The sequence below is a fragment of the Nerophis ophidion genome, linkage group LG04, assembly GCF_033978795.1.
Source record: "Nerophis ophidion isolate RoL-2023_Sa linkage group LG04, RoL_Noph_v1.0, whole genome shotgun sequence".
Classification (NCBI taxonomy): Eukaryota; Metazoa; Chordata; class Actinopteri; order Syngnathiformes; family Syngnathidae; genus Nerophis; species Nerophis ophidion.
The window spans coordinates 77,941,145-77,957,841 of NC_084614.1; the positions used below are offsets into that span (position 1 = coordinate 77,941,145).

The following is a 16,697-nucleotide window of genomic DNA, read 5'->3' on the forward strand; positions in this document are numbered from 1 at the left end:
TCTTGTTACATTTCACCTGTTTGCGCTTTTTATCACTTTTAATTTTTTTCAGTTGTATTTTTAAAATGTGCCGTTAAAGAATGACCTGGGGGCCCCAAATGGCCCCCGGGCCGCACTTTGGACACCCCTTTCATATGGTGATAGGCTAGATATATGGCCTCCGTAAGGAAATTGACAATTGATGTGGAGGTCATACAGTGATGGGATGGCTGTATTGCCGCTGTAGGGTGATGGACCAATGGTTCCCTCTCTGGTAAACCTATCGTGATATTTCATTGAACAATAGATTACAATTGTATAAACCCAATTTGTCCATATATGTATATACAACATCAAAAGAGATGAGAAATACTGAACTACAAAAAAATTACTGAAATGACCTACAGTATATTTTAACCTGCAGCGGCCAAAGTGGACCTTAGTCTATGTGCAGTGAGGAGAACAAGTATTTAATAGACTGGCGGTTCTGTAAAATCTAAAACAAAACAAAAAATTACACATTTTATTATTTTCAAGTAACTTGCATTTTTTTTTCTCCACGGAATTGATCACCTAGTAACCTCTACTTCTCTGAAGTATCAAATATAAATTTCATGCAATAAGATGCAAATTAATTACTTTTAAAAAATTCATACAATGTGATTTTACAGATTTTTGTTTTGGATTCTATCCCTTACAATTGAAGTGTGCCTATAATGATATTACTAAAAACAATAATATAAGTAACAGACATCGAACTACAAAATCACCAATGTATAAATGATTTGTTCTCCTCATTCTATGATGGACAGTACCAATAAGGAAAATAAATGTACCATGACCAAAATTGACTATATCTATAATCATTCTGTACAGTACTCCTTAACAAAAACATTTCACATCAAAGACAAAGGAACTGGACCAGTACTGAAGATGAAATCATCTTGACTGCAAGGAAATAGACAACTCACTTAGTCAACAATAACAAATAACAGATTTTTTTAATAGTAAGTGATACATAACATTGACTATCACGAAAAAGTTATTACTTTATATATCTCAGGATTATTTATGAAATGTACAATTAAGTATAAACTGTCAAACCAGTACTTATATTTGGTTTAAATATGTTTTTTTTTTTAAACTATTGCTTATTGAGATTTCTGCCCTACCTCCTTTCTCCACAAAGGAAGCACAGGCATGTGAGCACCCTTTGACAAAAGAGGAGGAAAATTCACAGAAAAGAGGAACAAACTTATCACTTTCCTCGGGCACTGTTCCCGTTGCATTCAAAAAAAAAAAAAAAAAAGCGGTTATTCATCCTCTCCTTAAAAGACCTAACCTCGATCCAGACCTCATGGTAAACTACCGACCGGTGTCTCACCTTCCCTTTATTTCGAAAATCCTCGAAAAAATTGTTGCAGAGCAGCTAAATGAGCACTTAGCGTTTAACAATCTATGTGAAACCTTTCAATCCGGTTTCAGGGCAAATCACTCGACTGAGACAGCCCTCGCAAAACTGACTAATGATCTATTGCTAACGATGGACTCTGATGCGTCATCTATGTTGCTGCTCCTCGATCTTAGCGCTGCTTTCGATACCGTCGATCATAATATTTTATTAGAGCGTATCAAAATACGAATTGGTATTTCAGACTCAGCCCTGTCATGGTTTAACTCTTATCTTACTGATAGGATGCAGTGCGTCTCCTATAACAGTGTGACCTCGGACTATGTTAAGGTAACGTGTGGAGTTCCCCAGGGTTCGGTCCTTGGCCCTGTACTCTTCAGCATCTACATGCTGCCGCTAGGTGACGTCATATGCAAATACGGTATTAGCTTTCACTGTTATGCTGATGACACCCAACTTTACATGCCCCTAAAGCTGACCAACACGCCGGACTGTAGTCAGTTGGAAGCGTGTCTTAATGAAATTAAACAATGGATGTCCGCTAACTTTTTGCAACTTAATGCCAAAAAAACGGAAATGCTGATTATCGGTCCTGCTAGACACCGACCTCTATTTAATAATACAACTTTAACATTTGACAACCAAATAATAAAACAAGGTGACTCTGTAAAAAATCTGGGTATTATCTTCGACCCAACTCTCTCCTTTGAGTCACACATTAAAAGCGTTACTAAAACGGCCTTCTTTCATCTCCGTAATATCGCTAAAATTCGCTCCATTTTGTCCACTAAAGACGCCGAGATCATTATCCATGCGTTTGTTACGTCTCGTCTCGATTACTGTAACGTATTATTTTCGGGTCTCCCAATGTCTAGCATTAAAAGATTACAGTTGGTACAAAATGCGGCTGCTAGACTTTTGACAAGAACAAGAAAGTTTGATCATATTACGCCTGTACTGGCTCACCTGCACTGGCTTCCTGTGCACTTAAGATGTGACTTTAAGGTTTTACTACTTACGTATAAAATACTACACGGTCTAGCTCCAGCCTATCTTGCCGATTGTATTGTACCGTATGTCCCGGCAAGAAATCTGCGTTCAAAAGACTCCGGCTTATTAGTGATTCCTAGAGCTCAAAAAAAGTCTGCGGGCTATAGAGCGTTTTCCGTTCGGGCTCCAGTACTCTGGAATGCCCTCCCGGTAACAGTTCGAGATGCTACCTCAGTAGAAGCATTTAAGTCTCATCTTAAAACTCATCTGTATACTCTAGCCTTTAAATAGACCTCCTTTTTAGACCAGTTGATCTGCCGCTTCTTTTCTTTCTCCTATGTCCCCCCCTCCCTTGTGGAGGGGGTCCGGTCCGATGACCATGGATGAAGTACTGGCTGTCCAGAGTCGAGACCCAGGATGGACCGCTCGTCGGGACCCAGGATGGACCGCTCGCCTGTATCGGTTGGGGACATCTCTACGCTGCTGATCCGCTTGAGATGGTTTCCTGTGGACGGGACTCTCACTGCTGTCTTGGAGCCACTATGGATTGAACTTTCACAGTATCATGTTAGACCCGCTCGACATCCATTGCTTTCGGTCCCCTAGAGGGGGGGGGTTGCCCACATCTGAGGTCCTCTCCAAGGTTTCTCATAGTCAGCATTGTCGCTGGCGTCCCACTGAATGTGAATTCTCCCTGCCCACTGGGTGTGAGTTTTCCTTGCCCTTTTGTGGGTTCTTCCGAGGATGTTGTAGTCGTAATGATTTGTGCAGTCCTTTGAGACATTTGTGATTTGGGGCTATATAAATAAACATTGATTGATTGATTGAACATTTCCATCCGCATGTAGGGCTCCGACAAAAGCCCCGAAAATATTTTTTAAGAATCAATACATAGCACTGGGCCAATAAAACAATAATTATACATCGCAATACACATAATCATATCAATATTAAATGCTTTCGATAAAATATTCGAGCCAGCATGATTCGCTGCATGAGGTCACTCGCGCTTTGGGAACCCAGTAAACAGAAGACAGGAAGTGTCACTGAGCAATGGAAGTGACATGCTACAACAGACAATCAGTTAACAGTATTTACTGAGCAATGGAAGGGACACGCCAACAGCCAATCATGTAACAGTATCAACAACAAGTAAGCTAGCTCGATGATGATAATTATGCTAACTAGCAAGCCAAGCTTGTTTTGGCGTCCCTGTCCTGAAATTCAGTGCGGTGTTTAGGCAAGAGCAGCAGCAAGTACCAGCGGCCAAGGAGAGCGTTCCACAAATTTTGTTTGGATCCTATTTTTTGGATATTGTTTACTTAATTCATCCATGGAATTTTTGTTATTGTTGAACGCTCCGATCGGACAGGTTTTTACTGGACACATTTCCGATGAGTGTTGCTCTGAGAACCTACAAGTGTTTAGTTAATACTTGATTGCTGATAAGAAGTTAGCTCCGGATTTTTTGACACTCATCCTTGAACTCCCATCCTTAAACTACTTTTATTTATATTTCTCATATTCTTATTTATATTTAATTGAAAAAAAAAACAAACGGAATTTATATTTTGACGTGAAACTGAATGTTTATAAACTGTTAAGAAAGTACATATTGTGTAAATTTTTCTCAATAAAACTTGTTTATAAGATTTCAGTGTGTGTTCAAGTACTTCTTGAGCACATTCATCAATACTGTGATAACAATTGTAACCATGACATGAAATGTTCATTTTGTTACTCCCTAGTTTTGACACATGAGATTGTAGAGTGGATATTTACACTCTATGAACGTTTTGACCATAACTAAAAAGTAATAAAATGATGGCAACAAATTGTTTTCAGGGTCCACAAGTTCAGAACTTTTAATCCTGAAATCAGAGTGGATACAGATGTTGGGTTTTGGGCAACTTAATACATCAAATATTTGTATTTGTCATTAACATACTATTTACTGAAACAATGATTTGATGGCAAATAAAATAATGTTTAAATTAATGCTGTTTTTTTTGGTTTTGAAATTCACTAAATTTGCTAAAGATTAAACGTTTTGAACTTGTAGACCCGTAGGCATGAGGTAATAAATGTCAAGCTTACCCATAGGCAGTGTTGCCGCCTGTTACAAGTCCCCCGTCACTTGATAGATTCAGCGCTGTAATATTATCATGTTCAGACAGTGGTTTCTGATCTACTGTAATGGTTTCAGACCCTGATGTTGAGTGTGATGGCTCACTGGCTTCCAACATATTTAAAAATAACTCCTGTGGAGTTTGGCAGCCTTTTGGTGACTTAGTCTGATCTTTTCCTAAAATATGTTCAACAGTTGCCCTATAAAATTTACTATCTGACCACTTTGCTAAAACAGAATCTCCTGTTTTAAGATCTAAGATCTGCACAGGAGCTTCATCTCTTGGCAAAATGTCTGATCCTGTAAAGATTTTGCCGGTATAACCGTCCTCCCATCTGACGAATGCCAAACAATCTGAAAGAGAGAGTGCAAAAGAGAAAGTGTTTAAAATTGTTTGAGTATAAAAAATTGGACTGGTATTTGTCATCTCATTTGGACATCAATGTTATGATTATTCCCTCTCCCCATCCCTATTTGCATTTTAAAGCAGATGCAGTAGGAAGAGCTTGCCCATCGCTGTCTTAGAGGTGTGTGGCCTCATTACAATTAGGGTACTGTTACCTAACTTCCTTGGGGCGACTTTCTCAAGGTGGTATTTTCAGCTGTTCTTTAAATACTACACAAATTAATAAAGTCATTTTTCCAGTTTGTTAGCTGCATGTACTGCAATTTGGCTTAACCGTAGTCCGCTTTGCCACACATACATAGAAACTTACCAGATTGCTTAATTGGGGGAGGAGAATTATGCAGGTCCTTCATTTTCTTTGTGGGAACTCTTAACCACTTTCTTGTAGTCGTTTCCTTTTGGTCCATGCTGTAAATGAAAAAATTAATTTTGGATCATAAACTGAGGATGGGTTGATTGGCAACACTAAATTGACGCGTGTGTGAATGTTGTCTGTCGATCTAAGTTGACTTGTCCATGGTGTACCCCGCCTTTCGCCCGAGCGGAACTGGGATAGGACATAGCAACCCCACGACACGAAAGGGAAAAGCAGTAGAAAATATATGGATGGAACTATTATATAAATTGAAATTATTTACATATATGGGGTCACTCCATATGGATGGTAACTTTTAGGGTGAATCATATTTAACTTCTGTTAAAAACAAGTAAACAAAATTATAATTTATGATCGTTCTGGCTATAGTAAAAAAAAATCTTAAACCAGACAGTTTAATTCTTATTTTAATTCATATCTATTTTGATGTGCGGTGGGCTTGATGGCACCTTTTTATAATGGGGTACATTTTAGGAAAGTTATAGTATTTTTAACAAAAAGGTCATGAATATAATCTCGAGCCCCAATGACTTTGTATTGAAGAGGTTGACCATAATTAGTGCATTTTGACCAGGTTAACACAATCATAATTTTTTAAACATGTATCACAGGAAAACTATTCTTATATCATGTTGCTAGTCTTAACAAGACCTGACTGATAATACCGAATTCATTTAATGAATGTTTAACATTTTACACACATACCTACTTTATTTTCCTAAATATATGCAGTTTATACAATCGATAGCATGATACAAAACATACTGTGCCTCTGCCAGCGAGTAAGCAAATATACTGCTGCTTTCAAAATGGCGGGGCAAATTAGTGAATCATTTAATACTTTTGGATGCAATCTCTTATTTATTGCAAATAGCCAGCCTTACCGATAAAATTCAACCCGGACCTCCTTTGTCGAGTGTCACTTTATCTACAACAGTATTATAAAAAACATTTTTAAGTTAAGCTCCCCAAATTAATATGCACTGTAGAATCCAATTGTGAAGGTCATTATGTATGCTAACATTACTTGTTGGGCAGACGCCATTATGGTTACCGCAGCCTCCTAAAGGACCGCTCCGTTGTCACAACAGTTAAATATTTTCATTTCACAACAGTTAAATATTTTCATTTCACAACATTACATGGTTGACCAACTAAAAAATATTAGCATACTTACCTCTCCAAGTCTCATGTCGCAAGCGTTGCGACTGTCGTTTCCAAAAACTTTCCCGCTTCTTCTTCTCTTTCTTCTTCGCTTTCTTCTTCTTCCTTGTTTTAGTTTAAGGTAGGCGCACAGACAACGTTCAAATGTTACGCCACCTACTGTTTCCCCGCCTCTTCTTCTTCTGACGTTAACTGACGGCAAACCACGCGTCATGTCCGCCGCCGTCTGATAGAAAGCGTAAATTTTCTAAATTTCCTTCCTTTGAAAGTTACTCATAGCCAAAAATGGCTATTTTCAGATGGTCATATAAGGAGAAAAGCAACTTTATCAAAATTCTGAGATGTGGATCTCAACGACACTCTCGCGAGATTTGGCACCGCGCCCCATGAATCTGTCCAATCATATTTGCTCTACCTGAAAAACACGCATGCGCATTTAGTGGGCGGATGTGACTTGAAGAAACAATTCGGCACTGAAGGAATAACAACTGCAAGTAAGTAATACCATTTATTGTTTTTGTTTTGGTATTTAAATTACTTTAACATACACGAGTTAGTATTTTTTAAACTACTGTAACTTCACTGATTTACGGAAATATAGCTATAAATGCCGCATTCAACCTTGCTAGAAGCTATGAAAGTTACCTCCAGCGAGGCATCTCAAGTGATAAACTACACTTCATACATCCCATAGTGAAATAGCAATGATAGAAGTAAATGTTCAAAGAACATTTGAAGTTGAACAATATAAATTACTGAACATACACTGCTTCGACATAATATAGAGTTTTACATTTACAAGAAGTTCCACTGTATATTCCAGCAACCTTTGTCTGTATTTACATAGTATTGGAGTGTCGAAATGACAAAATGAAAACCTGGAAAACGATGGAGAAGAACTGGTAAAGAAGTCGACTCAAATAAATGATCAAGAAGGACTGTAAAGCTGGTAAGTAGACTGGCATAGTTGTGGTGCATTAAACTGGCAGCAGATATATGATATTTTATTTTTCTTCCTGCAGTCATCCCGTCCTGCAACCACCTATGTGAAGACTGATGAGCAGTGGCTAAGTAAGTTACATGTATACGCGTTTTCTTTGTTTAAATGGATTAGTTCTGATTGAGATTTACAGACCAGATAGAAGGATAAAAAGCTGTCCACAGTTTGTCAGGAACAAGCATGGAAATATTGCTTTCTTTTACCCTGATTACAGTATGAAGAATGAAACTTGAAATCTAAGTAATCTCAGCATGTGTAATTAACGTTTTTTGAATCTTTCACCTTCAAGTTAAGGCTGGTAGGTAACATCAAGTCATGATTAGGGATGTAACAATATCAACATTTCACTGTATGATATCGTCACAGTGTTAAAGCCACAATAAGATATTGTTACAAAAATGTCAAAGTCCAAAGACATGCACCTGGGGATAGGTTAATTGGCAACACTAAATGGTCCCTGGTGTGTGAATGTGAGTGTGAATGTTGTCTGTCTATCTGTGTTGGCCCTGCGATGAGGTGGGGACTTGTCCTGGGTGTACACCGCCTTCCGCCCGATTGTAGCTGAGATAGGCACCAGCACCCCCCGCGACTCCAAAGGGAATAAGCGGTAAAAAATGGATGGATGGATGGTGTTAAATGAAGTAGCAGGAATGTTTAGGATAAACACACTTACTATAATTGAACACAAACATAATGTTCATATGTTGTAGTCATATTTATAATTACAAACAGGTATTTTAGGTGCAAAGGAATGGAGCAGAATTCCAGAATTTCAAGTAACACACAAAAACAAACAAAAAACAAAACTTTCAAATATGTGTCTTTAAACTGACATTAACAGTAAACTTGCAGTGTAACTAATGTAGAACAATAATGTTTCTTTAGCCAAGAAACTATACTGTGTTTGTCTGGTATGTTTTTTTTTAATATAACTTGGTATTATTGTGGGTTTGATTACATTTTTAGCACATTCAACAATACTGCGATTATAATGCAAACAGTGATCATTTTGGTCACAGTAACGGTGATATGACATTTTGGTATTGTTACATCACTGCTGTTTAGTTTAGTGTTTTTTTTACTTTTAACTTCCTAAGAAACTGTCATTTGCAATGGAAATGTTAGTATTAGTTTGTAAAATACTGATTCTTAAGAATTAACTAATAATTTGACTTTTAATCATATAAATACCTCACAAATGGATATTGTCCCTTGCTTACGTCTTGGTTTCACATCAATGATATTTTCCAAATAATGGTTCTAAAATACAACTCATTCTAATATATTACTCATATTCCTTAACTTATTGTAGACATTGTGGTGTGAAGTGTCGGCAAATTTCTTATTTTGTGCATGTCCACATTTCCTTTGGTGAGGTGCAACAGCTCTGGGCCGACTTGGAAATGGTCTGGATGAACGTGGCAAGCTTTACCTTGTATTATGCAGACTTTATTTAAGGTTAAACAAGCACGACAGTTATAGGCACAGAAATATTTCACAGCAACAATTCCTCGGATCACCGAAGCACAAACATTCCCGTCACTCCTGCACACTTCCACTTTTTCACCCCTATATAATGTCCCCTGTTTGAACTTTGTTGTCCCACACTACGCGGGTTATCATGGGAGATCGAGTTTACTTCTCAGATGAGCCCACTTAATATTGTCAGAAAAAAACACACCCACTGGAGTTCTCGTTTGATAGCGTCACACATCACGGCATTATTGTGAGAATTTTGAAACCAATATAACGTAATATTTACAATAATGTTGCATCCCTCGTCAAGATCCTTTCTCATAGGTTTGGTTTGATGCTGTGTGTTTACTCAATCAATCAATGTTTATTTATATAGCCCCAAATCACAAATGTCTCAAAGGACTGCACAAATCATTACGACTACAACATCCTCGGAAGAACCCACAAAAGGGCAAGGAAAACTCACACCCAGGTTCCTCTTCTTTGTGTCAGGGGATAGCAGCAGAATAACACTGAAGGAGGCGGTGCCTCCTGAAGGATCCCAAAACACTGCTCTTCAAATGGAACACATCCAACCTTCAGGTGACCGTGCAGGATGTACCACTCTGGAACATCAAGCCTCTCCCTACCTGCCAGGTACACCCACCGTCTTCTGTGTCTGACTATTGTTTTGTTGTGAATTTTGTCACGAAGCAAATCCTGCTAAAATATGACAAACTTTTGAGTGTAAGAATGTGAGCGATATGCTGAGATGTTATACGTTTTGCCTTTTGACAAAATGGTATAAAAAACCTTTAATGATTTGTATTCTATTTTAATTTCAGCACATGAAAATATTTCTACTTCTGACTATCAAAGACAATGGAAAAACATTTTCCAGAACAGCCCTCACAGATCCTCCTGATGGCCTAACAACTAAACTACATGTCGATGCTGAGTATGATTCATCTCAATCATTTGAGGAAGCTCTCCCTGATATAGGGGATTGGATGTACAATGACGGACATACGTTTTATGAAGGATTTGAAGATAGTTTGAGTGAGGAGTGTGCAGAAGAGTCAAATTTCAAGGACACAACAGACAAACCAATACATGACAATGCATCAGAAGCCATGGCAGAGTGCCTTCTGATCATCATGGGTTATGTAAACTGTCATAAAGTCACTGATAAGGCCCTAAGCGATATGCTCAAAATGTTCAAGTTGCTTTATCCCGATAGTCTGAACACAGACTGCTTAAACAGTGTGCAGAAGTTCAAAAACTTTTTTTTATCCCACTCTGCATCATCGCTTATTATATTACATAAATCCTCCAGTAATTGTTTTGGGCCAATAGAAAGTAAACAAATAAAATGCCTGTTTTGTGGGACTAGTGTGTCAGAAAAAAGATTCTCATCCTTTTTTTTAAAGTATGTACAGATTGATTTCTTCTTTACCGTAGCACATTCATGTGCCAAACGGGCCCTCGTTCGTGAATTTAAACATGCAGGTTTTTCTTTGCTGCAAGATAGTGTAACATATGAGACATGCAGTTATGTTATTCCCCTATTGGAAACTTCTGCCAGTACAGTAGTATCCTTGGATGACATATTGGGTAAAGTTGTTTTCCTTGACTTCACATCTATGCTTGGCATTGTGTTTGCAGTTCATTTCCCCAATACACTTGAAAAGTTTTAGATAATTAAGAACTGAACTGGCCTAAGAAGCCACAAATCAATTTTTTGATCATTGTTATAAATGCTCTGAAAATACACACTGATGTGATGTTGCCGTGGATGCTGTAAAAGTCTGTAAATATGTACTGTATATGGAGTATCATTGTTGATTATGTTTTTGCATTGTGTGTAATATTTCAGTGGCCAATTTATTAAATTTACTTGTTTAATAAAACCACTGTCTTTTTTTAATGAATACATAGGCCTACTATGCTACTGTATTTTAATATTAGTCCTTATAATGGTGGTTGGAGAGCCAAATATCTTCTGAAGTGGTACCTTGTTAAAAGAGTTTGAGAACCACTGCTCTAGAAAGTTCACAAATGTTAAAAGCTCTTAAAAAGTGTCTTGTGATCATATCAGTATTGTTTGGGTTCAGTTTTAAATCTCACAATTGTAGTCACTGAGTTACTGCACATTGCGTGTGGATAAGAAATCAACAAATTAAGTAGAAAATTATTTAAATAAACCATTTAGATTACAGACCATATATCCATATTGCCTGAATTATTTATTTTCTCCAAATGTTAGCGTGAGATAAACTGGAGTATGATTGAGGTATAATTAAACTGTGTCAATTAAAATGCATTTTTGAAATTATTTTTTCTAAGCCAGAAAACGGGTATATAACAACTCAAATAGTGAGCAGTGAGAGACAAAACCAAGTATATCTCTCACTCAGACATCATTGAGACATATTGAAACCAATACTCATTGATTGTCTTTTTGCCGAAATAGCAAAGAGACATCTGAGAACTCAAACAGTGAGTAGTGAGAAACAAAACCATGTGTATCTCTCACTGAGTCATTATTGAGACATATTGGAGACCAGCTCATTCATCTCTCATTTTGGTCTTTGTTGAAATCGGAAAAAGAGATAACTGTTAGACAACTTTGAGATCTCTCACAGTGCTCACTGCGAGCCTTATTTCTCAGGAGCTACATTTGAGAAGAATGAGAAATCTACTTTGGTCTCGATTAGTGCTCTTTTATGTCTAGGAGATATATATAAGACATATATGAGATCTCATCTTCAATTTTGCTTTGCTATGGGCTAGCTCTAAGTTCATCAGGAGTACTGATGTTGTATAAAGCTGGGCCTGGATTTGGTTGCACATTGCCTGATAGCAGAAGTAAGAGCAATATAAAGATTTTCCGTTTCATATGGCAAGGTGACCTCATGACAACATTATTTGGCTTCACAATATCAAAATGAGTAATATCAGAAGGAGAAAACCATCTGTTTAGCACAGAAATACACCATAACTGAAGCTGGTTAGAATTATTTAGCACTGACCCACATGTGGATATCAATAACCTTTGTGTAAATGCTGTAGTTTCAAAGGACCAGGTGATTGTTATTGCGTTTGGTAGAGTTAAAGGTTGGTGGAGCACCTGGTCAGGTACCCCACTACAATTGCAGAAAACAAGTCCAGGAAAAAGCATTAATATTAAATAGAGAGCTTTTGTCAAAGTCATTGTTAAATTGTTTTACTACCTACCCAGGTCCAATAATCAAAGTTCAGATGTCCAAGCTACAAGAGTTGGAAGACCAAGCTAAGGCTAGCAGAGGCCCAGCTTTAGTCAGTCTGAGGCTAAGATGGATCCAGGCCGTGGAAGACGGAAGGCCAAGATGAAGCCAGTCGACTCAGACTGTAGGTAGTGGAAGGCCAAGCTGAGACTAGTATAGATCCAGACTGTGGCAGATGGAAGGCCAAAATTTCAGCTAGCAAAACATCCCCCGGCTTCTGCAGGTCAGAGGCCTCCAGATTTCCAAATCCGACAAAACCAGTCAGAAATACCACTTTTTGGAAGTAAGCCTTCATTCATCAATTGTTACGCTTAAAACTAGTGCAATTTACTTAAATCGGCTAAAAAAAGAGACTAAAACACATAGAAATTCAGACCACTTTGACAAGCAGACAAACAAAAGACAGTCCTGTCGGCCATCTTGGATTGGACATTCAACATTAACCCAATTTGGAAATCGGTCTGTAGTTATTTATATTTGTGGATTCACCTACTTTTGACGGAGGAAGAAGAAAGGCGGGTTTGCTGATTTTTGGAACGATTTTGCTTGAAAGACTCAGGTTAAAAAGGCATGAAAAAGAAAAAGGCAATTAGAAATATTATACATTATGTCCCATATAAGCTCATACACGACACATTCTACAGATAGTGTATAAAAAAAACCTAAATAGTGGAATAAAAGAGGTGAAAACATGTGAAATGGAACAAAGAAAAGTTGCATTGTTGAGTCTAATAAAGCTGCCATGCAGGTTGTTTTCTCTTTAAAGCTGTCATTGCTCAAAAATAATAATGAATCAAACTCAATGTTGTTACAAATTATTTAAACTAGTCATGGCTCCAATTACGTCACATACAAAATTTGACTTAAGAGTATTTTTATAGGATATTTTGTGTTTATCCTACAAAAAAAAAGGGGTTTTGACTAATAGGGCAAAAAAAAAAAAAAACAGAAATGAAGAAGCTGTCACGTACTTGCATGGCTGCTCTAGTTGTGACCCCAAGATGCAGGAGACAGGAGGACGACGTGCGGGTGAGAGTCTTTTAATTCCCACAGGGAGCACAAGGAGGTGCAGCAGGGAAGTGCACAGAAGCATAAGCAGCATACAGAAAAACCAAAGTAACGTTTCACAAAACAATCCTTGAGCCCTGACTGGAGGGCGAGGCAGGCCTAAATAGAAGCCAGTTGATTAAAGTAAAAGTACCAATGATTGTCACACACACACTAGGTGTGGTGAGATTTTCCTCTGCATTTGACCCATCACCCTCACCCCATGACCAGGTGTGGCCAGGCTGCCAATCAGCGACAGGTGAGGAGGGAAAAGGGCTCAGGGAGACAAACAGGAAGTGGGACCAAAATAAGAGCGCCGACTAGGAGATAAACACAAACGCTAACAGACCGCGTGACACCTGACGTGACAGGTCGTCACAGAAACGAGGGATGGATCTGAAGTTTATCGAGGGACTTAAGTGTTGAAAGTAAAAAATAATGTTTGACTTATTTTTATGAGTGGGGCCCGTTTGGATCCTAATAATTTCAGTGGGACACGTTTTAATTGTCATTGCTAAAAAAAAATAATGAATTAAAATCGATGATGTTATGAATTATTGACCTATTTAAGATTGCAATTAAGTTGAGTAAAAAATATTATTTTGTGGTTTTGCCATAACAAAACAAGGTTTTGACAAAAATGGCGTAAATTATGAAAAAAAAAGACTGATAAGGACGGATAAACCTATATTGATCAAGGGATTTAAGTGTTGAGTGAAAAAATACAAACATAAACAAAAATGACCTGCTTCTACCATTTTTATGACTGAGACTCTTCCTGGTCCCCAAGAAAGCAGTGCGAGGCGAGTGGAGAAAAAATGGATTTATTGACAGAGATGTGACACAATGTGATATTGATCATAAGCAGCGGCCATTGAAAGAAAAGAAGAAATCCTCGTCATGACGTCAAGGCCATGAAACGTGCGATTTTACAGCCACCAACGTTTGATCTTGAAAGTCTTTTAACGGCCAAAGAAGAATACATGGAATAGCGTGAGGAGCAGTCGGACGAAGAACAAAGCACATCTCCATCTCATCTCCGAGTGTGATGACGTCCCTCAGCGATGGAGACATCTCCCTGTGTTCCAGTGCACAAAGCATCCTGGAGGAAGAAGACCACTCAGCACATTCCCGACAGAAGCAGGTGAATCCAAGTTGAACATCATCTTCACACAAGAACATTTGGAGGTGCAGACAGTCCATGTGAGCTTACTCAGCCTTCAGCCGCCTGCACGTTCTCGTCGAGCTCCACGCCGCCGTGGCGAGCTGCGGGACAAACGCAAACGGTGAAGGAAGAACATCCAGAAGGTGCCTCGTCACTCACATCAGATCTTTGAGGTGTGACTTGGAAACATGACGAGTCAGCACACTTGATGTCTCATTTGGCTGATCCTCATCATGAGGACTCCTGTCAAAAGTGAGATATGCCAGACTTTGTATTGCGTGTGCTCACAGGAGGGACTTTTATTGTGAAGGAGTCAGCTCCAGTTGGGCTTTTCCGGCTAAACTTGTAACAAAGGTCCACATCAGACCTCCATGTGAGTGACGCTTCACCACGGCTTTGTTTCTTGCGGCTCAAAGAAAAGATGTTTTACTTACCAGCTGGATCGTACTGGGCTGAAATGAAAGAGAAACAAGGTGAAGTGGACTTTTCCCCTCACGTCACGCCGTGTTTCTACGTGAGAGTGTGCGCTCTGTCTCTGTGGATCTTTGAGTGTTTGGCTGGAAGGCAACTAAAAGATGGCCGCACCTTTGCAGCCCGGATGAAAGCATCAACTCACGGCCTGGACCGAGTGCACCGAGAAGAAGAAGACAGAGGACATTGGCGTCCCTCACCTTGTCTGTTTCTGTGACGCCTGACCATGACCATGATGATGATGATGATGATGATGGCCGCCACAGCGAGGACCGCCGCCGTGGCAGCGAGGGCGACGCTCAAGTTGTCTGTGGAGAGCAAAAAAGCACAAGTGGAGTGACAAAGCATGAAGAGGAAACCTTCATGACTACTTTGCATGCAGACGTCAAGCGTTGTCATGGTGACATGGATCAATAATGGTGACAGGTGGACTTGTGATGGGAAACATCTCCAACTAAATGTGTCTTTCTCACCTTCATGGCTTGCGTTGCTCAGGATGCTTCTTCTCTCCAGCTTGGTGACCAAGTCCTCCTTGACGCCTGACAGCTGAAACACACATTCGTACTTGCCCTCCACGTCGGCCGTCACCTCCACTTTCAGCGCCACCGACATCTGGAAGGTTCCGTCGTGGTTGGGGAGTATCTCTCCGTGCTCCACGTCCTCGAAGATCTGCTCGCCGTCTTTCCTCCAAAACAGGTCGGCACCGTCGGGGTAGAAACCTGTCGCCATGCAGCTGACCGGAGAGGACGGCGTCTTCTGGAGCAGGAACACCTCTGGAAGCTCTGCACAGGAAGTGATGTCACGTGTGAACACAGGACAACGTGGGGAGAAGGTGTGGATGGAGAGAAGGTGTGGATGGAGGCAAAGATGGAGAGAAGGTGTGGATGGAGGCAAAGATGGAGAGAAAGTGTGGAAGGAGGTAAAGATGGAGAGGACAGAGGTAAAGATGGAGAGATGGAGTGGACAGAGGTAAAGATGGAGAGAAGATGAGAATAGAGCTAAAGATGGAGAGAACGTGTGGATGGAGGTAAAGATGGAGAGAAAAGGAAGAACAGAGGTAAAGATGGAGAGAAAAGGAGAGAACGGATGTAAAGATGGAGAGAAGGTGTAGATGGGGGAAACATGGAGAGGATAGATTGAGGTAAAGATGGAGAGAAGGTGAGGATGGAGGGAAAGATGGAATGGAGGAGAGAATGTGGTAAAGATGGAGAGAAGATGTGGACGGAGGTGAAGATGGAGAGAACATATGGACGGAGGTGAAGATGGGGAGAAGATATGGACGGAGGTAAAGATGGAGAGAATGTGTGGATGGAGGTAAAGATGGAGAGAAGATGAGAACAGAGGTAAAGATGGAGAGAAGATGAGAACAGAAGTTAAGATGGAGAGAAGGTGTGGATGGAGGTAAAGATGGAGAGAAGGTGTGGATGGGGGTAAAGATGGAGAGAAGGTGTGGATGGAGGTAAAGATGGAGAGAAGAAGAGAACAGAGGTAAAGATGGAGAGAAAGTGTGGAAGGGGGTTAAGATAGAGAGAAGGTGGGGATGGAGAAAAGGTGTGGATGGAGGTAAAGATGGAGAGAAGATGAGAACAGAGGTAAAGATGGAGAGAAGATGAGAATAGAGGTAAAGATGGAGAGAAAAGGAGAGAATGGAGGTAAAGATGGAGAGAAGGTGTAGATGGGGGAAACATGGAGAGGATAGATTGAGGTAAAGATGGAGAGAAGGTGAGGACGCAGGTAAAGATGGAGAGAAGGTGAGGATGGAGGGAAAGATGGAGAGGAGGAGAGAATGAGGTAAAGATGGAGAGAAGGAGAGAATGGAGGTAAATATGTAAAGAAGAT

The 16,697-nt window shown here is 39.6% G+C and overlaps 1 protein-coding gene across 1 annotated transcript; it reads right to left on the reverse strand.

Annotated features, from left to right (window-relative positions):
• Window positions 1-1,147: 1,147 nt before the first annotated feature.
• On the reverse strand, window positions 1,148-16,356 carry LOC133550470 (major histocompatibility complex class I-related gene protein-like). Its single transcript, XM_061896453.1, has 3 exons — window positions 15,338-16,356; window positions 4,730-4,862; window positions 1,148-1,190 (listed from the first exon to the last, which is right to left on the reverse strand). Exons 1-3 carry the CDS (start codon window positions 15,585-15,587, stop codon window positions 1,148-1,150), a joined length of 426 nt encoding a protein of 141 aa, XP_061752437.1. The 5' UTR covers window positions 15,588-16,356.
• Between the last annotated feature and the right edge of the window lie 341 nt (window positions 16,357-16,697).